Source organism: Rhinatrema bivittatum, chromosome 3 (assembly GCF_901001135.1).
Source record: "Rhinatrema bivittatum chromosome 3, aRhiBiv1.1, whole genome shotgun sequence".
NCBI classification, from domain to species: Eukaryota; Metazoa; Chordata; class Amphibia; order Gymnophiona; family Rhinatrematidae; genus Rhinatrema; species Rhinatrema bivittatum.
In genome coordinates, this window is record NC_042617.1 from 160,998,990 (window position 1) to 161,024,303 (window position 25,314).

General features: G+C 40.4%; 1 protein-coding gene across 4 annotated transcripts in view; it reads right to left on the minus strand.

Moving 5' to 3' along the window:
- TTC27 (tetratricopeptide repeat domain 27) overlaps positions 1–25,314 on the minus strand; it is a 521,976-nt gene that overhangs the window by 92,676 nt on the left and 403,986 nt on the right. For all 4 annotated transcript variants that reach the window (XM_029593895.1, XM_029593892.1, XM_029593893.1 and 1 more), the window contains exons 11-12: positions 22,059–22,154; positions 20,849–20,971 (exon numbers count right to left, since the gene is read on the minus strand). In XM_029593895.1, coding sequence (XP_029449755.1) covers positions 20,849–20,971; positions 22,059–22,154 — 219 coding nt within the window. The remainder of the gene's footprint in view (positions 1–20,848; positions 20,972–22,058; positions 22,155–25,314) is intronic.

Below are 25,314 nucleotides of genomic sequence, written 5' to 3' on the forward strand. Positions count from 1 at the left end.
GCTGCCTCAGGGGCTACAAGTGAAATGAACAATCAATAAATATCTTAAAAATATCAATGTTAAGATCTCATAAATATTTTAAAAGAGTTTTTTTTTTAAAAGATTAAACATCCTTTATAAACATAAAGATCTGAAATAAAAAAAAAACTACTTAATCCGGAAAAACTTAATATAAAAAAACTTTTTCAAGAAAATCTTTTTAACAAGAAACTTTTTTATACATTAATTAAAAGGTGACAACACATAATAATCTAAACCAATCCAATATTAGGCATACTTTAACATTAAAATCAAAATATAATATATTCTAATACAAAAATTATTTTAGTTTACCTTCACTATTCAAATCAATGAGCTGCTTCATCCACCTTTTAATTAATGTATAAAAAAGTTTCTTGTTAAAAAGATTTTCTTGAAAAAGTTTTTTATATTAAGTTTTTCCGGATTAAGTAGTTTTTTTTTAATTTCAGATCTTTATAATGTTTATAAAGGATGTTTAATCTTTTTTAAAAAAAACTCTTTTTAAATATTTATGAGATCTTAACATTGATATTTTTAAGATATTTATTGATTGTTCATTTCACTTGTAGCCCCTGAGGCAGCGGCTGAAAGGCTGCGAAACTCGGCCTGAGTCGGGCACTTTTATTTGACACGTCTCTGCATCAATAAAGTGTTGGAAAAAGATCCAGGCATCTATTTTTTGTGTTTACCCCTTGAGTACTGTGTGCAGTTTTGATCGCTCCATTTCAAAAGGAAAAGCTAAATAAGTTAGGATTCTCCAGCTCGGAGAGATGACTGAGAGGAGGTATAGGGAGGTTTCTAAAATCATGAGTGGTGAGAACAGATTAAAAAGGAAAACAGAATAGCTATTTACCCTTTCAAACAGTGCAAGAACTAAGATGTAATTCCAAGAAGCTGATTGGTAGCAAAATTAAAACAAATTTAATAAAGATGTTATTTTAATTGACACACAACAAAGCTGTGGAATTTACTGCCAAGGAATGTGGTCAAAGTTAATAGTATAGCTACGTTTAAAAATAAAAATGGTTTGGACTAATGTCTGGAGGACAGGCCCATTAACATTTATTAGCCAGGTAGGCAAGGGGACTGCCACTTCCTCACCTGGAAATGAACAACATGGAAGTGATCTACTGGGTACTTCCAAGTTACCTGGACTGTTTGAGGCAGGACGCTGGGCTCGATGGACTTTTGTTTGACCCAGCACAATAATTCTTAGGCTATTATGTTTACTAGTCACTGGCACTGAATTAGAAGCAAAACAACAGTTACAGGGCAACCTGTCAAAACAAAATAAAAAATGTCTCAGCTCTGAACAAGCCAGAGCTTATGCACAATATAGGTAAAGTACAAAATTAGGAACAGTGTTCAATATTTTAAATAAAAAGTAACTATTAACAAGTGAAAAGATGTAAGGCGAAACATATAGCACAAACATTAACAGGTTTTGTAGGGGCTTACTATGACCTATAAAAATTAATAGAATTAGATTTTTTTGGCATTTTAGCTGCCATAAATAGATGGGTGGGTTAGAAGTGTTTTTACTTTTTGCAGATGTTTAAGAGATACAAATTTTCAAATTTAACTGTATTTTCACATCCATACTTCCTTATTAAAGAGGCAGCAAAAAAGAAAATATACTCCTCTTGATTCTTTTTTTATTTTATAACTTTAAAAAAAATATGTATAAAAGGAGAACATCCATAGTAGATCCATATGCAACTAAATTCAGAAACAGCTATCAAACGGGATTTCTCAGTCTGTGCCTATGGCATAACTCTTGGAAACAGTTCAATTCTTGCTTTCTTCACACACTTCCTCAGTTAATATGGGAAACTACCACATATAAACAATTTTTTTTTTAAAGCCACCTAAATATACATGTTATATGACCTGGAAAGTTTCCGCTCGGTGATGCAGTCGAGTGTCGATCCAAACCTGTTAAAATAAAGCTCAGTGCTGGCCTGGACATGCTCCTGGATGACTGAATTTTGATAGAGCATGAATATAAACAGAACAAGAACTTAACTGTGCGCATGCACGCAAACAAAATAATCACAAAGGACTGTATGCCTTTTTACAATGGCCAATTTTGCTCTCCCGGTTTTTTTTTTTCCTTGGCTTTCCTTGGTATACAAAACTTACAAGCCAAAAAACATGAAACAAAAGACAGTTGGAAAGGCAACTGCCAATCAGATTACAAAAAAGGAAGGCACAGAGACAATAGAGGACAGGACAAGCAAGACGGGGGCATAAAGACCAGTTCCCAGATACAGCAGTCATGTGAAACTGTCACCTGGAACATTCTTGTCTGCCAATAGTTCAGCACACATCACCTGATTTAAGTCCAAGAACCTTTCACTCCTCAGCTAAAATGGTGTATGCTTGACTACTATTGTTAGTTTTTCTTCTTAGAAATCTTAAAATTATAAACTGCACTGCCAAAATGCAGTCAAACCATATTCTGCAGCCCCTCAACAACTAGTGGAAATGAGAGGTTTAACATCTCTGATGTGCAGTTTTCATTGTCTGCTTGCTATTTAGCAAGCTTCATATTTTCCCTTGTTTGGCGTGCTGTCTACCAACAGAGCAGTAATTATCAATCCAAATATTGCTGGCCTGAATCAGAAAACACTCAGGAAAATATAATGACCTGCAGTGTCTTATAGTACTTGGTGGATTCTGTCAGGCCACAATTACTCAATTACTGTTCTGTGTGGTTTTTTTTTTAATTTTTTCTAAATACAGATTGATGAAAAAAAATTATAGCAGGAGCACTGTGGTTCTTTAATAAAACCACCTAAGGTCAGGCATGCATTACCACAGTAAAACAAAGTTGTTTACGTATAACAAATGTTCTCTAAAGAAAGCAGTTCATCACTCACATTCAGGTCTATCCAGTAAAGTGCGGCCGCGTTTACCCCGCTCCTAACCCGCGTTCTACTCCGGACATCGGACGACCTCTCCTGCCTCCAGCTGCTCGCGAAGATGGACGCCTGCACGGCCGCTGAAGACGTGACGTCACGATGTTTGGCGTCACGGCATGTGATGTCACGTCTTCAGCGGCCGTGCAGGCGTCCATCTTCGCGAGCAGCTGGAGGCAGGAGAGGTCGTCCAATGTCCGGAGGGGGGTGCAAAAAGTAAGTCGCTTTGCCGCTTTACACTGCCTGTCACTTCTTCTCTCCTCCCGAAGCAGGGCGCGAAAAGCAGCCTTGCTCCGGGAGGAGGGAAGAAGGGACGGGCAGTGTAAAGCGACGAAGAGGTGAAGCGACTTACTTTTTGCAGCCCCTCCGGACATCAGACGACCTCTCCTGCCTCCAGCTGCTCGCGAAGATGGACGCCTCCCCTAACCTGACATTATCACCAAAGGCCAGCTCAATGTCACGTGTGTTAGAGCGTCAAAGGGGACATTTCGGGCTCAGCCTTTGTTGATGTCATAAGGCTGGGGAAGCAGGTCAAAGGGTCAGTCACATGGTAGCAGGAAATTTTGTGGGGCACCACCAACTTCAGCAGTCGCCCTACACCCCTTCTACCAAGTACTTGTGACCTGGATTAGCCACTGATGGAAATAGGATACTGGGCTTGATGGACCCTTGGTCTGACCCAGTATGGCAAGTTTTATGTTCTTATACTGGCTTTCTAAACCTGCCAACAATCTGAAGTCATGATGTGAATATTTGCAGCTTGATACAAATTCACAATAGTTTAGAAACCACCAGAAAGAAATCTTCTATACACATAATACAGGGTGGCCCATGGAAAAGTAGCCTGCCTGTAATGCACTGGTATGTGAATTTGTATCAAGCTGTCCAGCTCTATAGAATCTATATGGGTAGAAATTCCATGTGTGTTGAAGAGAAATCAGGGAAGCAAACCAATTTGGCAGTGCAATAATAATGGGAGATTTCAATTACCCCAATATTGACTGGGTAAATGTAACATCAGGACTTGCTAGAGACAAAGTTCCTAGATGTAATAAATGACTGCTTCATGGAGCAATTGGTTCAGGAACCAACAAGAGAGGGAGCTATTATAGATTTAATTCTTAGTGGAATGCAGGATTTGGTGAGAGAGTTAATGGTGGTGGGCCACTTGGCAACAGTGATCATTAACATGATCAAATTTAAACTAATAACTGGAAGGGGAACAATAAGTAAATCTGCAGCTCTAACACTAAGCTTTCAAAAGGGAAACTTTGATAAAATGAGGAAAATAGTTAGAAAAAAATTGAAAGATGCAGCTGCAAAGGTTAAAAGTGTTCAACAGGCTTGGACATTGTTTAAAAATACAATTCTAGAGGCGCAGTCCATATGTATTCCATGCATTATAAAGGTGGAAGGAAGGCAAAACGATTACTGGCATGGTTAAAAGGTAAGGTGAAAGAGGCTGTTTTAGCCAAAAAAGCATCCTTCAAAAATTGGATCTTCTTAGTGTTTGGGTAATTGCCATGTTCTTGTGGCCTGGTTTGGCCTCTGTTGGAAACAGGATGCTGGGCTTGATGGACCCTTGGTCTGACCCAGCATGGCAATTTCTTATGTTCTTATGTTCACTTAGCTGGACAAAGCTAGAAAAAAGCTACCCACTTATCTGGACAACGGCACGGAATATGAACTTCACTGTTCTTTTTGAACAGACTATAAAATTTAGCTGGTACGTTTAAAATATTTTACATTTTTATGGGAACAAAAAACCAGCAAGGTTAAGAGAAAAGCATGCATGACAACCTGCAAACAGGTTGAGTCCACCTCCTCAATATCCATTTGGTTCTGGTTGGTCAGTAGGGGATATGGTAATACCTGTTATACTTATGGTGTTGAATCACTGAAAGCTTCAGAATTTCTGCAGTAGCTAAATGCCACTGAACTCCAGCCACCCAGAGCCAGAGCCAGACAATTTGGCACCTATGACCAAGTGAAAAAGTGTGTGCCTTCACCCTGTGCAAGACATTTATTTATTTATTTATTTATTTATTTATTTTGTATACCGACATTCGATCGAGATATCACATCGGTTTCCAGATAACAGGTTGAATAGGGCGAGAACTGCCCTATTTTTACATTGTAACAAGATAACAATTAAATTAATTTAAACAATAAAATAAAATAAATAAAATAAAAGACATGACACCATGAGCCAGGAAGACAAATGTTTCTCCTGCCCCTCCCACATCAGACACTCTGGATTTCTCCCATCTTCTGCTCCATCAGGTTCCCCTTTGGCTCCTCTCCCTCTCCATCAGGCACACCCTCCTCCCCTATTCTATTCTCTCCTACTCCATCAGGCAACCCCCTTTATCAACAGCCACGCCTTTCTCATCAGAAACCTCTCCTCTTCTATCAGATATCCTGCATCCTTGAGTCCCCATTATGCTCCCACAACCCCAAAACGTTTCCCCCCCTCCCCCATCACCTACCCACCGTGTGCTCCAGTGTCAGCTGGATTCAATGCAGCTCCCTGCAGCTTCTCCAGTCACTAGCACCACTCTCCCTGCCCCCCACCCCAAAACGTGGTTTAAATAATCCTGTGTGAGGGCTCTGTATGTACGAAGAACTGCGCAATTCAAACAATGAAGATCAATGAATTGTCTTGGAGAGGGGGAGATGATAGCAGGGAGGCCTCAGAGATACCCCAGAGCTCCCCCCTCTGGGGAAAGCCATGAGCATTACTCCTCCTCCCCCCGCTCTCTGCATATGGAAGCCAACAGTGTAGTGCTGCGCTACGGCACTCTTCTACCACTAGAACCTCAAAAGCCACAGTGGGCTCAGGCTAGCAACGGCACTGCTGCCACCACTTTAGTTGCCCTTACTGTACCCTAGGGTAAATTTTAAATACTGTTATGACATTTCAAACAGTATGACTAACTTCATCTTGTGCAGCACAGTGCAGCGAATACTGCTCTCCAAATATAGTAGCCAAGTAACCAAGGAGATGCAGGAATATAAAGTCAGTCCCCAAATTCAAAATTTTTCAAATACACAAATATTTAATTCATCAAATCAGCAACTCCATTGCTCAAAAGACACAAGAATTTTTCAACACAGGGTCCTCCGACACGGACCCGTATTTCACTAAACGCGGCTGCGTCGGGGGGGGGGGGGGGGGGGGAACAGTATTTTCTTTGTGGCATTCAAAGCTTTAAATTTTAGCGTCTTGACAGCGTTTCGGGCAAGGCTCGAATTTTGAATTTTGGGACTGACTTTATATTCCTGCATCTCCTTGGTGACTTAACTTCATCTTGTGAACATAAGTTCCAATGATGTCACTATACGCTTCTTCACATTTTTATTTGCAAGAACCGTACAGTGGCATCATGGGTATTTTTGATCTCAAGAATACTGATGCCACATTTAGTTACCATCGTTTACGTATTACCGTAGTAACTTCATCTTGTGACATTTGAATGCAAGAAGAGGTGCCCCCTGTCATGCAATAATACTTAACTACAATGTTTAATGGGCAATTTTCAAAATGGCTACTTACCTGGGTAAAAAGCTGTTTTGAAATTTGCCCAATCTGTATGCAGGTAAAAGCATACGCATAGTTCCACAACGCCTGAACAGTTTACCCACATTTTCATGGAGGCATTCCCATGATGAGGTTAGGCCGGGAACTATGCACACGGTTTTGGCTGGAAATGTATCCAGAGGAAAAGCAGGGGCACATTTCTCCAAGGGTTTTAATCCCTCCCCCCTTGGATAATTTTCAAAGGGAAAGTATGCGTGCACTTTTCCTTTGAGAACTGGTGAAAATTCTGCAACTCTGGGCTTTGCACCTGACCACACAGTTTTGAAAACTGCCCATATAATACCTGTAGCAGAATGCATTTTGTACTAAGCACCGAAGAGCAGCAATTACAGAATCTCCGATGGTACACACAGCTCGTGTCACCCACTTGGGCAAGTTCACTAAAGCCACTTTTCAGAGAAAGAACTGCTGCCCATCCTTGCACTAGGAGTCAAGGGCATGCTAAAACAGGGACCTTCGTTTTCAGTTTTTATTTTATCTTACCCAGGAACGTATCAATGTTTTTTACAACAAGAAAACAAAAACAGGAGACATGAGTGGAAAGAAATTACATCGTTTTTCAAGGCAAATAATGTACCCTGATAAATTCCTGGGAAAAAAATTAAATAAAAAATAAAGACGAAGGTCCCCATCTATAGAGAATTCAATTGCTGGCTATAGGACTGGGTATCCAAAACACTGCCAGTGGATTGTGGTTCCAGTTAAATGGACGATTTGTAATACTTAAAATATTCTAGTGATAGCTTTTCTTTCCTCCCCCTCAATTATTCACTTTATTAAATTGCCTTCAATTCCATGCTCCTAACCCTACGGCTGAGATTTCTCCAGGCAGACATCATCTTCCTTGTTCAATGTTTACTGTTTTGCTCTTTCTTAACATTAAGTAATAAATCCACTGTCGCTAGAGATAATTATAAAAGGAGCTAAAACAGTTTGTACTTTGGCTCCCCCCCCCCCCCCCCCAGATATCTTGATTTTTTAGGGATTGTTGTAATTTTCCAGACATGTGTGTTCCGTTTTCCGCTAAGACTCACAATTAAGCGATCACCAGGGCAGAAAGGCATCTCTTGACAACTAATGCCCTATTAAAGGAGCTCAGCTCTCAAGGGAATTAACTAACCGGGAGAGGGTAATTTTCGAAGCCATTTCCATGGGTAAAACCGTGCTTTATCAGCAGAAAGGTGCTTTCAGGAAGTTGCCTGCCTTCTGTGCATGTAGAAGTACATGGTTAATATCATGTGACGAGACATTCCTGGGGAGGGATTTGTACTTACATGTTTACTTTCAAATTTTCAAAACCATGCTTGCGTGTATTCTCAGGAAATCTACCTGCACAACTCAGAAGGGATAAATATGTGCAGGTAGCTTTCCTGGGAAAAGTTTTAAAGTTTATGTGTGTGCATAATTTCATTTTCAAAATTGGTGAAAAATCCACAGGTAATTTAGTCTGCAGCAATATAGGCAGTTAGAACATTACCCCCACAATGACCAAAGTGGAAATCACTGCGACTATTACGTCAGATTGTATAAGAGCTAAAAACAATGAAGTGAGCTGACAGCAGCGCTGAGGACTTGTGTTTGCGTCTGGAAGGGCCAGTGAGTTTTAGGGCACTACAGAGGTGATAAGCTCAGACCTTCCAGGTGGGAGGAAAATGGACTGCTCCTTCAGGAGTGATTCCTGCGACCCGAGTGGTCTTGTATGCAGCAAATCCTCCAAACTTCACCTTGTAAAGGAGACCTGCACCATCTGGGCAATTATCCTAGAGATAAAATAAAAAAGGGGGAAGGGACCTTTTACACTTTATTTGGTGAGTGAATTTATTTATTTGACAGAGGAAAGAATAGATTGCTAAATGTCAAGGGTACTTCCTGGCTGTTAACGTTTCCTAAATCACTCTGATTTCTGTGCTATCATCCCGACTATGTTCCCTTGTTTTGTTTTTTAATGAAAAATAAATTAGGATATGGTGTTTTAAAATATATCAAAATAAAGAGAGACAAGGCACATGGAAAGGAGGTAAAATGGTAAAATGAGTTTTCATTAGAGGTTTTAAGGGTGCACCCAGTGCAAAAAACTTCTGGATTTCAGAGAATTAGTTCATTCTCTGGAGGCTAGAGTGACAGAAATGGAGGAGCTGGGGCACACGGAGAAGTATATAGAGATATTCAGGGTCATAGAAGAGTGGTCCCACTTCTAGTTTGGCGGCCCTTGTGTTGCCTTGGAGAAATTAGGGTGACTGGAAGGAAAGCATTACCCTAGTGTGGCAGGAAATGATGTTGTAGCTAGGACCTGCCTTCCAGGTGATGCCTTATCCTCTAATATCTAATATTTGTCTCCAGGGGTATGTGCCAAGGAGGGAAGGGTTTTGATGGCCATTGTAGTTGGCGATTCAGTCACAAGGAATGTAGATAGCTGGATGTCTGGTGGATGTGAAGAGCACTTATACTGTAACTTGTCTGATTGGTGCACAGCTAGTGGACCTCACACATCATCTGGATAAGATTTTAGACAATGCTGGACGAAAGCCAACTGTCATAGTATGTCTGAGCACCAATGACAAAGCATGGGAAGGAGGTTTTGGAAGCCAAATTGAGGCTTTTAGATAGAAACATTGAAATCCAGAAGTTCCAAAGTAGCACTCTCAGAAATGCTTCCCATTCCACGTGCAGGACTCCAGAGACAGGCAGAGCTCCAGAGATTCAATGTGTTGATGAGAAGGTGCAGGGAAGAGGGCTTTAGGTTTGTAAGGATCTGGACAACATTTTAGACAAGGAAAAACCCTTGTTGAAAGGACAGGCTTCACCTTAACCAGGTTGTTACCAGGATGCTGGCACTAACATTTACAAAAGAGATGGAGCACCTTTTAAACTAGACCATGGGGAAAACAGACAGTTGCTCAGGATCGCATAGTTTGAAATAAGCTAACTTCACAGGATTCTGGCATAATGAGGAAGTTAGAATATCACAACAGCACTAGAAAACTACCCGTTTTTCACATAACATACAATCAAGCTGTGGAATTAATTGGTGGAAGATGTGGTTAAGGCAACTAGCATAGTTGGGTTTAAACAGTGTTTGTACAAACTCTAGAAGAAAAGTCCATAAATAGTTATTAGCCTAGTAATTTCAGGGAGACCCACCAATGGTCTGAGTGTGAACAGCAAGAAATTAGATCTACATTTAGGGATCAGCCACTGTTGGAGATAGGTTTATGTGGACAAATGAAGAATTTGCTACCAGAGAAGATGGTGAACACAGTTAGTATATCCGGGTCTTAAAAAGATTTTGACAAGTCCCTGAAGGAAATGTCGATAAATCATTAGCTATGTAGACTTAGGAAAACCACTGTTTATCCCTGGTTATGAGCAAGGAGGACTGGATCTATCTTCTGAGATCCTGCCAGGTTCTTGTGACCTGCATTGGCCACGGTCTAAAACAAGATGTTGGGCTTGATGGACCCTTGCCTGGCCCAGTATGGCATTTCTTATGTTTCTTATGTAAATCTGTAGTTGAACAAAGATAATTGCTAAATATAAGTGAAGTTATCACAGTCTGAGCATTAAATCACATTTACAATAATATTGCTTCCATTTTGTCTTCCCCATTTGTAGACAGACTGGCACAATCTGTCAATTTCAGTGAATTTTCAGTTGCTCTTTTCTAGATTCTAATTAAATAATTACCATTTTCTCAGAGAGGACTCTTTAGTGACACAAAAAAAAGTTTGTTTTTTTGGATGTGGTTTCATGTTTTAAAACTTCCAGTCTAATTCTTTTTCCTTTTTTTTAGAAGCTACCTAAAGTAAAAAAAGGAAAAGCTTCAACATCGTATTAAGCCTCAAACCACTAGGTAGCAAAAACTGATCTGAGATGGCTGGACAAGATCTTAATTCTGATCCAAGCATAACGAGCAGTGCAAGAGACCTAAGGCAAAACACAACAGAAAGAAGGGTGCTGACAAAAACCTTTCTCCAGACACATGGACCGACATTGTGACATGCTGCTTGGCATCAAAATGCAGTTTTGTCATTTTTTGATAACCAGAACTCGAATCAGTAGGTCTAATTATGATCAGAAAAGTCCTGAAGACTTGTATCATTACTTCATAACACAAACTGAAAACTATACTACTTTGCATAGTAGTGGAGTAGTTTTTAGCTCCCTGGCCTCCAGATCCAGGGAATGTATGTCACCAAAATTGACAATAACCTTAAAGTCTGTCTTCCAAAAATGAGAGGCAGATCCTCACAGGCAGGAACAGTGCCTTGTCAGAAATCTCCTCTAACACAAATGCCAATATGGTGTCTTGAGGGAAGGATGTGGTTTTTGAAGCTCTGCTCTCTGCTTACAATTTCCTTGTGAATTGCTTCCTATGCTGCATACTAAGAGAAAAGGATGGATAAGGGAGGATTCCTTGGCTCTTCCCTTACCTGGATATATTCAGCAGTGTATAGAGTACTTCTTCACCCCAATGGATCATTTACCTCCGGGTGGGTCCACTGCAGTTGCTGGTGAAGAGCGCATACCAGCACTGCTGGACATGCAAACCTCCTTGAGTCCTGGAGCACCTTTAACTCCCTCTCCTCCTTTATATGACCTGACTGTGTGTCCGGGGCCGCTGACAAGACGGAAGGCATTGGAATTGCCAGCGGCTACTGGGGTGGATCCCTTAGTTGGTGCCATGTATGCTGAATCTGGCTGCTTTGTAGATATTTTGACGCTACCACTGGAACAGCTAATTTCGGTGGAAGAAGCGGAACACCCATGGAAGTTCAGTCCTGACTTCTACTCGGTTGGTTGAGAAGAACTGGCTGGGTCCCATGAGGAGATAGTGATTCCCCACCAGGAAAGTTTGGTAAGCGCTATCCATTAGTCGAATTTGGCCAAGCCATCAATTATTACTCTGGATTCTGTTTGGACTGCTTTAGTATCACTGGAAAATTTTATTTCTTCTTTAACTTTAGTAATGTAATACATACAATGGACCCCTTAATTTCCTCTCATACCTCAAAGATTAAGGATTTGGATAAGCGGGTTAATCAAATTCAGTCAATCCAAAGCAGACTGTTACAAACAGATGTGATTAATGCTAAAAGGTTGGAGAATATGGAAAACTCTCTAGATAATTAAATCTAAGTGTTGAATTTTCCTTATATAAATTGAATATCTCCACATGACCAATTAAAAAAATATCTTCAAGATGTTTTGAAAAACTCAGCTGACATTTCCACGTGATTTCTTTTGAGAGGAAAGAATATATTTTTATTGGAAACCAAATGCCGGCTACTGCTATTTACTGATCTCTCTGCTTGTTTGGAAACATCTGGAGAGGACCATGTTGAATATCGTGGGATTTTACTTGTTAGCTTTGTTTTTCCATCTGATTATGATTTAATTTTAAGGCTTCTTCTACATAATAGAGATAAGCAATACTATGGTCAAAAGATATGGATTTCCCCTGATATCACTAGGTCTACTCAACAGCGTAGGAAGAGATTCTTAGTAATGTGTCAAGAGGCTCATCAGTTGGGAGCCAAGATAATAATTTATCATCTTTGTAAATGTGTTCTGAAATTTAATACCACCAGACATGTCTTCTTTGAACCATCTCAACTGAGGCTTTTCCTTTATTCACATACTCCATCTGATATCACAAATCCTGTTGTTGCTTCTCTAAATTATTGCTTTTTTCTTTCCTTTAATTGGGTCTATTGTTTTTATTTGATGATTTTGTTGTACATTTTTCTTTTCCTTTGTAATATAATTTCCTATATTCCATATGATCCTGACTTCAGTGACAAACTTGTTTGCTGTCTAGTTCTGTTATACTTCAATAAAAATAAAATTTAAAAAATGGGCCTCACTCTGACAGGACAAACAAAAAGAGCTCCTTACTCTTCAAATTCCAAACCAAAAGACCACACACTCTAAGGGTCTGACCCTGTCCCCTCCTGGTCAGAAAGTCTCAGAGGGTGCTGCTGCAAAGAATGGTCTGTCCCTCTAGCTGTAATACCAGGGCAGGGAACTAGGGCCATCTGGTGGAAACCTTGGGGTCTCTACAATATGATTGGGTAGCTCTTATAACCTATTTGGAGAGAGACACACTGGTTCCCATCCAACAGGAAGTTCAAGAACAAGAGATAGCCCTCCTAAGAAACTTTTGTAGTGGCACTGGATAACATACAGAGTGCTACTGCAGGCTTGGAGAAGGCTCTGACTGCAAAAATTGAGTGTGTGTTATCTACTTCTGCTATACTACATATCATGGAAACACAAGCACAGGTGAATGGTGACTATGGGATACGACTAGATTAGCTTGACAGACAGTTTAGAGAGCTGCAGAGATATGATGTGGCTCCTATTAAAAAGAATATGGTTTACTGTAAATTGGAGAATCCTGAAAATCAAAGTAGGAGGTTTAGCCTTCAATCGTTGAACTTCCCAAGATCTCTTTTAGTAACACCACTGGATATGTTGAAGAAAAGTTATCAAGAGATTTTGGAAGTCCTGTTAGATTCATACTACCTGCTGCAAAAGTGTTTTCCTTGCCTACTGGCTACAAATGTGGGGATAGATTGAATAAATACGAGGGAATACTGATTTTGCTGCTTTGCTGGGAAAATTTGTGACTTAAAGCTTGGGGTGGGGGAGAGATGTTTGGGTAAACTGAAATTCTGCATTATGTTTGATTGGTTAATTTTTCAGTATGTGTTTTATTTAAAAAGAAAGATAGATTAATTTTCAGTTCTTTTTTTTCCCTCCTGCCCATCCCAACTCTTAACTACCCAAGCACAGTCTTTGATCTGTAGTCTTCTCAATTATAAGGAAGAGAGACAATTTTTCACAATAAGAATCAATCAGATTTAGAAAAAAATGAGGGAGTAACCCAACCCTTATCAATAGATTAACTGTTGCCCCTTGCAAGCCACTGCAAACAAAATACACCAAATACATTTATAGGACTTTACATCAGATTAAGCATCCCTACTCCTTAGCAGCATTAATTAACTAATAACTCAATAATATTAAGATGCAGGCAGCAGTCAAGCAGTGAGATGTAGCATTTTTTGCACTAAGTGCCAAATATATGATTATCTACCTGTAGGGAGATATCTCACGTTTTACCACTGAATCACCAGATACGAATCATAATAGCCAAGAAATGTACAGGCCAGTTGCTGACAGGCCCCAAACACTGTCACAGCAAAAGAAAGAACCTATGTCCCTAGCAAAACAGCACTGTCTCAGTAGAAAAAGAAGATACTTTGCCCTGACACACTGAAAGGTACTTTATCAAGATGTGCCTGTCTAAATAAAAAAAAATGCAGAAACACAATACAACAAACTCATAAGCAGAAGTCTTGGATCAGCCAAGGCAGAGTCCAGAGTTCAGAAAGACCCCCACCTTTGGAAGGGGGGGGGGCAGCCGGAGATGAAGAAAAACGCTCTAGCACACAGCTTGCCATACAGACATGGAAGTTCTTCCCCTGAAGAAATGGGGAGGGGGAAGAAAACCTGCAACGTGGCAGGGCCCCCACCTCTGAGGAAATGGGGAGGGGGAAAAAACCTGCAATGCGGAAAAGACCCTCCCCACCCACCACGTGATTATGTATGAGCTTATACATATGTATCAAATGGAAAGTATAAGACAAGAGGCAAAGAAGAACCAAAGAAGAGACCCGAAAAAGTGTAGGACCCCCTGGGGAAGTGAACTCTGAGGGGGAATACTGAGAAAAACCCTGAAACCAGAGAAGGGACCCCTGAAAGAAAAGAAAGGGGAACCTGAAGCAGAACACCAGCCCTATCGAGGAGGGAGACTAGGTGTGGCCAAGAGACTGGGGCAGGAGACCAGAGAGAGGAAACACCCTGTTCAGGTGTGGAGTGTGACATGGAGTCGGGGACGGTGAGGGACAAGAGCAAATCCAGATAGCCTGACAAGTACCAGAGCCAGAAGCAAGCCTATTCCAGGACTGCCTGCCTGCTCTGCCAGTACCAAGCCAGGAAGCCTCTCCCCTGCCCACCTTCTCCAGATCTCCAGCCAGCATATGCTTCAGAGATAAAACAGAGGGATATCATCTGAAACTGGGACCAGGGGTAAGTAAGTTAGCCCCAAGTATTAATATATTAAGCAGGCTAAGGTTTATGGCATGTTGTTACCACTCATGATAGCAAATTTTCTTTAGGGAAAACTGGTGCTTAGTGGCCAGGATGTTAAAGACAAGAATTGTTATTTTCTAAATGCTAAACCCTGCCAAATCTGACAAAAAAAATTCTGTTTCTGAGGAGAATACAAGTCTTCTTTTCCTGACTTAGAATTGTGAAGTAAGGTGGGAGGGCAATTGGAAGTGTCCTGTAGCAGACAGGTCCCTGCACCCCTAAACTTGCTTATATACCCATTAGTGAGAGATTTTGTGTGTGCTCTCAAAGCAGAGAGCTCTAGACTCTCAGAAAATGAGTTTGATCTCTGAAGGTTAGAGTAGCAGACCTAGAGGCAAACCAAAAAAAGACCTACAGGGAGATTGTAATAAAGCCGTAACTCCAGCATGGCAGCCCATATGCTGCCTTGGAGGAGCAAGGTCACCTGGAAAGACAGCATTACCTTGGTGTAGCAGGAAGAGATCCTGCAGCCAGTACCTGTTTCTCCAGGTGATGCAGTATCCTTTTGCACCAAGGACGAGCCTCCAAGGGTATGTGCCCAGGAGGGAAGGGTTATGGTGATATGATCTTTAGGAATGTAGATAGCTAAGTAATCTAGTAGACATTTGGATTGTTTGGTAACTTGCTTTGCCTGATGCAAAGGTGGCAAACCTCAAGCGTCACCTGGACAAGATTTTAGAAGGTGCAGGGCTGGTTGTCATAGTGAAAGCAGGACCAATGACATAGGAAGGTGTGGGACGGATGTTCTCAAAGCTAAAGTTTTAAGTAGAAAGTTGAAATCCAGAACCTCCAGGAGTAGCATTCTCAGAAGACCCCAGAGGCAGGCAGAGCTCCAAAGTCTCAATGCATGAATGAGATGATGTTGCAGGGAAGAGGGCTTTAGATTTGTTAGGAAATGGGCAACCTTTTGGGGAGGTGGAAGCCTATTCTGAAAAGATGGACTCCACCTTAACCAGGGTGAATCCAGACTACTGATGCTAACATTTAAAAAAGGAGATACAGCAGTTTTTAAACTAGAACATGGAAGAAAGCAGACCGTCGCTCACAGTAGCACGTGGTTCAGAGGGAGCTATCTTCAAAACATACTAACATAATAGGGAAGTTAGCATCTCCTGATAGAGATGTTCTATTAAAGGCAAAAGTAGTCCAGGTGCCTTTAGGTAAAGAGCATATTGAGTTAAAAGACTCCAAATTATCACGTCAAGTGCTAGAAAGGTTTTAAATACAAGCAAAAAACATACTTTGAACTTTCTGTATGCAAATGCCAGAAGTCTAAAAAATAAGATGGGGAGTTAGAATGTATAGCACTAAATAAAGAGGTAGACATAACTGGCATCTCAGAGACCTGGTGGAAGGGGAATAACCAATGAACAGTGTGATACTGGGATACAGATTATATCTCAATGATAATGTGGATCAACTTGGAGGTGGCTGGCATTATAAGGATGGCATAGAGTCAAACAGGATAAAGATCCGGCAGATTAAATGCACTGTGGAATCTTGAAGGATAGAAATTCCATGTATGATGGGGAAAAGTATAACCATGAGGGTATACTACCACCCACCTGGTCAGAATGAACATATGATGACATGATAAATTAAGGAAGCTAACAATTTTGTCAATATAATAATGGAAGGTTTCAGTTTCCCCAATACTGATGAAGTAAATGACACATCAGGATATGCTAGGGAGGTAAAGTTTAGAGATGAAATAAATGAAGTTTCATGGAGCAGCTGGTCCAACAACTGACTAGAGGAGCAGCTATTTTAGACCTAATTGTTAAGGGAACCCAGGATTTGGTGCAAGAGCTAATAGCAATAATGATCACATCATAATCAAATTGGTCTTAACTGATGAAGGACATCAAGGAAAACTACTACTCTAGCATTTAACTTTCAAATAGGAGACTAAGCTAAAATGAGGAAAAAAAGAAATAAAATTAAAAGATGCAGCTGCAAAGGTTAAGTTTATATCAGAAATGGACACTGTTTAAAAATACAATCTTGGAAACTGTTGTTATTATTATTATTTCTGCCCCCTTGATTTAACTATTAATCCTTGTCGTGCCCCTTATATTACCCTTTGTCCCCCCACCCTTCCCCCCCACGCTGGTATCAACATCTCTATAAGCGCATTGAAATTAACGATTTATGTTTCGACTTGTGTTCAAGGTTCCTTTTCTATGAGGTTATATGACATTGAAATGTGATCAAAATGTTTTGATGGCTCTAAGTAGACTGTATCATGTTCTCATGTTCTGTTTTCTAGAGGATAACTGTTCAATAAACAAATTTACACCAAAATACAATCTTGGAAGCCCAGCCTGGATGTATTCCACACATTAGAAAAAGGAAGAAGGAAGGCCAAGTAACTGCTGACATTGTTAAAAGGTGAAGTGAAAAATTATAGTCAAAAGAACCCTCTTTCAAAAAATGGAAAGAAGCATTGGCAAGTTAGATGCAAAACATTGATAAAGTAGGCAAAGAGAGAATTTGATAAGCAGCTTGCCACAGAGGCAAAACACAAAACAAAAACCACATAATAAAAATCTTTTCAAATACATCCAAAGCAGGAAACTTGTGAGGGAGTCAAGGGATAAAAGGGGCATTTAGGGAAGATAAGGCCATAGCGGAAAGGCTAAATTAACTGTTTGCTATAGAAGTCCATATTCAGAAGCATTTAGATGGATAACTCAGAAGTTAATTAGCTAAATGAATATTTGGGCACTTAGCCAGCTAGAATTTAGCCAGCTAAATTAGGGACGTTCTGGGGCTATAACTGGGAGGTATTGAGTTAGCTGGCTAAGTTACCCAGCTAACTCTATATCCAGAATTAGTCTGATTACTTAACCGGCTAAGACTGGTTGGGCCAAATAGCCAACCAACTTTAGGACAGCTATCTTTAAGATAGCCAACTACATTCAGTAGTGTGGCTGCACTATTAAATATACCTCCAAAGTCAGCTGGATAAATTTATCCAGCTAACTTTGCCATCTGGACAGTGACTAAATGAGGACTTCTAAGTGTTTACTGAAGAGGATGTTAGGGAGATACCTGGGATGGAAGTCTTGCTTCACCAATCTGCTACAATTTTTTGAAGGTACAAACAAACATGTGGAAAATGGTGAGCTTATGGATATAGTGTATCTTGATTTTCAAAAAGCTTCTGTCAAAGTCTCCCATAAGAGACTCATCAGGAACTTTAAAAATCATGGGATAGGAGACAATGTCTTAATGTGGATTGCAAACTGATTAAAAGATAGGAGACAGAGTAGGACTAAATGGTCAGTTTTCTCAATGGAAAAGGTAAATAGTGGCTTTCCCCAGGGATCTGTACTTGGACTGTTTTTTTAAACATATTTATAAATGATCTGGAAAAGAGAACGAGTGAGGTGATCAAATTTGCAGACATAAAATTATTCCATTAGGATTATGAAAAATTGCAGGAGAACCTTGTGAGACTGGGAAACTGGGCATTCAACTTGCAGATGAAATTTAATGAGAACAAATGCAAAGAAATGCACCTAGGGCAAAAAAGTAATCCAAACTGTAGTTACACAATGTTAGGTTCCATATTAAGAGTCAACACCCAGAAAACAATCTAGGCATCATCGCAGACAATACACTGAAATCCTCAGCTCAGTGAACAGCGGTGGTCAAAAAAGCAAATTAAATGTTAGGAATTTTTAGGAAAGAAATAGAGAATAAAATAGAGAAAATCGTAATATCTTTGCATCACTCCATGGTGGGACTGAACCTAGGATACTTTCTGCAATTCTGGTCACCACATCTCAAAATAGATAAAGAAGAACTAGAAAAGTTACAGAGAAGAGCAACCAAAATGATAAAGGGGATGGAACTGCTCCTTTCTGAGGAAAGGCTAAAGAGATTAGGGCTCTTCAGCTTGTAGAAGAGATAGCTGAGGTGAGATATGATAGAGGTCTATAAAATCATAAGCAGAGTGGAACAATAAATGCAAATTGATTGTTTACTCTTTCCAAAAATATAAAGACTAGGATACAATACATGAAATTACTGAGTAGTACATTTAAAACAAATTGGAGAAAATAGTTTCATTCAATACACAATTAAGCTCTGGAATTTACTGCCGGAGGATGTGGTAAAGGCAATTAACATAGCTGAATTTAAGAAAGTTTGGATAAGATCTTAGAGGAAAAGTTCATAAACTGTTATTAACCAGAAAGGCTTGGGGAAAGCCACTGCTTATCCCTAAATGCAAGCAGCATGGAATCTAGTATTTGTGATTCTGCCAGGTATTCTCATCCCGCAAAATAAGAATACAGGAAGTGCTGGAACCACGAGTGTTGAATTATCTCGGGGCCAGCACAGGAAGAGGAGCTATGGAACAGCTTTTCTCCACAAAGAAGGAACAGGTTGGCAGCAGCAGTGGAGAAGGAATGACCCATGGACCCAGACTGCCTGGTCTGCGTGTGTGTGTGTGTGAATGGGAGCCTGCCTGGGATGGGGGAGGGTGTGTGTGTGTGTGAGAATGGGAGCCTGCCTGGGATTGGGGGGGGGGGGTGTGAGAGAATGGGAGCCTGCCTGGAATGGGTGTGTGTGTGTGAGAATGGGAGCCTGCCTGGGATGGATGTGTGTGTGCTCAATTTTGCCGGCGTCGGTTCTCAAACCCGCTGACAGCCATGGGTTCGGAAACCTGACACCGGCAAAATTGAGTGTCCGGTTTTCAACCCGCGAGCCAATTTTAAATTTTATTTTTTTAGACTATTTTTAACTTTTGGGACCTCCGACTTAATATCGCCATGATATTAAGTCGGAGGGTGCACAGAAAAGCAGTTTTTACTGCTTTTCTGTGCACTTTCCCTGTGCCGGCAGAAATTAGTGCCTACCGGAGTGCACTGTACTGTATTGGCCTGCTAATAGGAAGTGTATTAGTGTTTTAGGGCTTTCGGAAGGTCAAGCCCACCACACCCAAAACACATCACAATCAGTTCCATCTGTCTTTTGCAGGGATTTCTAGTTGGCATCACAGCAGTGCATATAAATATAATGTAAGTGATTTTTATCTCTGAATACTTTACTTTGATATTTTTCATGTAAAATATAAATGAATAACACTTAACTGTCTTTGGGGAATGGGGAGGGGGAGGGGGGGTCGCATTGTACAATGCTATAAGGTTCGCCTAGGGCACCTAATACCCTGGCACCAGCCATGGGTTTGGGAGGGGGATGGTGAAAGTTTTTAAAGTTTGTATCACTGAAGGGAGCTGGGCCCAGACAGAGAATGAATAAATGGGGGGGAGGGGAATGGATTGGCCTTTCCTGGAAACAGGATACTGGGCTTGATGAACCCTTTTGTCTGACCCAGTATAGCCGTTCTTAGGTTTCCTGATTTCTTTTTGAAACATTTTATTTAACAGATGAAACAATACTGTACAGGACATGCAGGTAACATTGTATGTACCCATACAACAAAACATAAAATATATGGAAAATCATGCACTACAATGGCCTCTCCCACCACTTCAACCTTAACAGATAGAAGTACCAATGAAATAGTGTATATATTCCCAAAATTTCTCTCGCAAGGAATAAGTGATTTTCTCTATTTGCACTATATCAGATAACTGCAATTTCCACTGAGAAGGGAAGTTGCAGTTAATGCCAGATTAACTCTACAAAGGTGGAAGGTTTTTTTTTTTTTTTTTTTAAATAGGGAGCAAGAGGTGGTTGCATTACGTAACACCTAAATGCTCAAATTTCCTTGGAAAGGTGAAATTAAGTTAGAAGGTAATAAATGTGTTTTATGAGCCAAACCAACTTTATAGTTTCCTGCAGGCTAGAACAAAGCCTATTTGTCATTCCATGATCATCTCAAGTCAATCTGGTTTGGCTGTATAGTACTTCTTGAGTCTGTTTATGTGCATTTGGATTTTAAGCAATGTATTACATCTGTCTCTCAGATGAGACATAATTATACATGATGAATTGTATTTCTTAGATTTTCTGCTTTAATTTTTTTTTATACTTATACCGTGGATTTATTTTTCAAGATTACCTTGACTGATGTATAATTAGCAAAACTTCAATAAAGAACACTATGTAATGATGTAAAATGAAGCAAGAGGTCCTGTAATATAAACCAACAGGTTAAAAGGCCCTAAATTACCTTCCCATGCTGTCCAGCCTTTTCATAGCAAATCACCGAATCTTCCCACATTTCCAGCTTTTCAAAGATCTTAAGTGCTGAACTAGTGCACCCTAGGTCAAAGAGCAAATTTGCCAGCTGACGCTGAAAAATATTAAACCAGAGAATACATTTACTGCAGGTTATACATTTATAGACATTACATTACTATTAAAATGTATGTAAAATATCTGGACCTTTGGAAAATGTGGGGGGGATGACTGGTTTTCACCAAGGCAATACATATTTTAACAGCTAGCACTTACTTCTAAGGATGTGAATCGTGTGCCTGATTGTCTTAATGATCGGGTTCGGCTAGAGGGGGAAAAAAATCTGATCGGTGGTGATGTGAATCGGAATAGGTTCCGATTCACATCGTTATTTTTTTTTTAGTAAGGCCCGACCCTTTAAAATTGACCCCTTACCTTCCCCCACCCTCCCGAACCCCCCAAAAACATTTTACGATTACCTGGTAGTCCAGTGGGGGCGCGGTGACCGATCTCCCGCTCTCGGGCCATCGGCGCCATTTTGGCTGCCACTCAAAAATGGCGCCGATGGCCCGATAAAAAAAAAACCCACCCGACCCTTTAAAAACGACCCCTTAGCTTCCCCCACCCTCCCGAGCCCCCCAAAACGAATCTCTTACCTTCCCCCACCCAGGGAGGGTGGGGGAAGGTAAGAGATTCGTTTTATAGGGTCGGGGTGGGTTTAGGGGTTTTAGGGTCGGGGTGGGCTTAGGGGTTGTTTTGGTGTGCCGGTTTTCCCTGCCCTCCCCCGATTTACGATTTATCGGGGGAATTTCTATTGTATCGCGACTCTTAACGATTTTTGACGATTTAAAAAATATCTGACGATTTTTTTTAAATCGTCAAAAAACAATTCACGACCCTACTTATTTCTAAGGGGGCGGGGGGAACAACTTGCTCCTTTAAGTCTACAAATATTTCATTCTAAGTGAACTTGGAATAAGGTTATCATCTGCCCAAATATTTCTCAGATGCAAGTCTGTTCAGCGGGAAATCTTTCATGAATAATGGTTACTCAAAGTTTTTGTGTGTACACACGAAAATAGGCTTTCAGAATATCAGAAAATAGCCCAGACCTAACTTGAAACCTTTTGAAATGGTTTGTACTATCAAGGCTACTGTCTGTACCTGCCCCCCTGAATGTTGCTATATGGATTGCAATGTACCTCAATAGCCCAAAGGGGTGGCATTTGGGAACTGTAAAACATCTTCAGGCGTTCCAATGCAGATGGATTCTGCTCCTCAAACTGGTCTACAAGAGACTAAAAATATAATTTATTAGCACCAAAATTCTAACTTATTGCAAGCCTGCATGCTTTTTCAAAGTTTCTTAAATGTGCATGGTCCTAGGCAATAAAATCATTTTCCCCTTTTTCCATCTGTACAGATGGCAGTAAATATTGCCACATGTGATGGTTAACTTTGTGACTTATCAGCTTGTCTTAAACAGATCTCAATATATGTTCAGTTTCTGGCTTGATGAAAAATTGTACAGCCAACTTTTCAAATAAAAATTACAATTAGAAAGAAAAAAAAAAGATTGCAATCTTCAATTTGAACTATTAAACAAATTAAATCTGCCTGGATGTAATTTGCCTTGACATTCCAATTTAAAAAAGTGTGAGCAGAATCCAAGTAAATATGTACAAGTGTTGGAAAAAGGGGAATTTCATAGGCTTGATTTGCTTCTGCCAATAGGGCCCACAGGAGATTAAAAATCATACCAAGAAGCTGTAATACACAACAGTTTGATTTGAAAAGATAAGCATTTGTGCATTATTGCTCATGAAATGTGCTATACTAGTAATTAATGCAAATTTATTTATCCAAAAAACAGGTACAGTCTGAATAGAGGGTCCTGTAGGCTTCATGACTATCTTGGCCATGTGCATAAAACCTGTCATGGAAGGATCACAATGAAAGGGGATGGGAAAATGTTTCTATGCTCATTCAGCACCTGTCCACTTATTTTTTGACCCGATAGTTTCCTTCTGCTCCTTTGGGCTGAATCAGAACCAGGGCCAAGATCTCTTGCCATGAGCCTTCATTTGCAACATCCCATGGAGTTTATTTTATTTATACATTCAATTTATATATTACTATTAACTAGAATGCTCATTGTGATTAACAATATGTATTAAAATAAAAATCATAAAAACATTTTAACATACAATATCATGACAAAATTACAGTAAAAAACACTGAATAAACATCAAGCACATTCATATGGACGTTATAACATGTACACCGATATAATAAAGTGAAATAAATAAATAAATCTACATAATCTCAGTCCACTGAAAATTCCAACATAAAACCAATGTTCTCAAGTATATGCCAAAGAAACAACCAGGCTTTCAATCACTTACTAATCTCAAATGGGAGAGAATTCCAGAATTTAGGAGTGACAACAGAGAATATTCTAACTATAAATCTCTCTAACCTAATTCTCAGATCCCAGGAACACACAATAACCACATTTGAGATGAACCAAATTCATTGGTTCAGGAAGTAGGCAGAGGCCGTGTCATGGAGTACGTTAAAATCTAGGCCCAAAATCTTTAACTGGATGCAAAATTCCACTGGGAAGGCAGGGCAGCTCTTGGAGAATAGGAGTCAGAGTCTGTCATTTTAAGGCCACCTATTGATCTTGAGGGAGTATTTTGTGTGAACTACTGCTTTCTCAAAGACATCTTTGGTAAGCCCATAAAAATGTTACAATAATCAATTCTGGTTAAAAATAAAGCTTGGACTACCATCCTCAGATCTTTCGGTGTAAGCAAAGCCCTGATCTGACAAATGGTTTGGAGATTTTTAAAAAGCCATTATAGTTATCCCTGATATTTGTGACTGCATAGTAAGTCTGGAATCTAACCAAACTCCGAGATCTCAGACTTTACTACTTATCAATAGCTTCTGACCATTGAGCTGCCTAGAAAACTCTGGTGGCTGGTTAGTCACATCCCACTCCAACCCATAGGGGTAGATTTTTAAAAAGTGCGTGCGCACATGGACGCACATGTTATAAAATCTGGGGCGGCGCACAAAGGGTGGGTAGAATTTGGCAAGTTTAGCATGGCGACGCATCACGGCCTTCTCCAGTTCCCTCCCAGTCTGCTCCAATTAAGGAGCGGACTGGGAGGGAACTTCCCTAGCCCCTACCCCAACCTCTCTTCCCTTTCCCCTCTCCTCCTCTCCCCTTATCCTATCTACCTTTGGTTTTTTTTTTTTATATTTTACCTGTTGCTCCCCCAAAGGAGCAGTAGCATGTTGCACGTTCCGGCACACTGCCGGCGTGCTTCCCCAGCACAGCAGCAAATGGCTGCTGTACCAGCAAAGCCCCGCCCCGTTTCTTCAGTCTGGCTCTTGTGCACGTAGCGAGGGTTACATGCGCAGCTGGGCCCCTTCTAAAATGCGCACTGTGCATGCAAGGCCCGGCCACATGCCTAACCCCCGGTTTTTTACGCGCGTCGGCCATTTAAAATCGGGCCAATAGGGTTTAGGTCTTAACACTTAACTTTAGCTTACTAGCGACACACCATGCAGAAACTTCTGCCAGCATTGATTTATTTCAGATTGATCTTCTATGCCCTCGGTTTCAATGGAAACATAATCGGTATGCCACCTGCAAACAGATAATGGACTCCCATCCCTGTCAACAATCTGCAAATTAGTCACAGGATGATAGCTATCCTCTATCAGATCAAGACACTGTTCTAAAGAGTCGGCTTCACAACTGCCCTCTTAGCTTCCTTTAGTTCAGTCATCACAGTGCCAGCGCTGAGCTGGAGGCCAAGTACAAGAGCTCCCTTCAGAAACCTGTAATCATGAGTCCTAAATCCAGCCAACTAGATGTTGATGATGCATGAGAACCACGATGAACTTCCCCACTGGGACTGTAAATGCCGTCTCCACAGCAACCCCAGGCCTGACTGACCTGAAAAGCAGAAGACCTGAGCTGGGAACTGAACACAGGTTCCTCCGCAAATCCCTACTTTGCTACAAAATATGCTAATTAATAGTAATGGTGCTGTTCTGGAATGTTAACATTTGCTGATTGCAATCTAAACTAATATTACCAACTCAATTCACACAAGATGCTCTTTAAGGGGGTAAAAATTTCAAAGCCACTTGCGCATAAACATGGTTTTACTCATGTTAAATAATCATGAAGCACACAACACCATTACTCAAGTTGTACCTATTTTTTGGATAAATAGACTTGCACCAATTACTAGCATAGCACCTTTCATGAACAATAAATTCACAAAATGACGACACGACTGCAAGTACAAGCAAGCATGTAACCTAATTATGTGTGTACTTCTACAAGTACTCTTGGTGGGCATTCTGAGTGAGGAGGGACAGAGTTAGGGGCAGGGATAGGACTTGTGTGCAGAATACTGAATTTCCAAAAGTCTG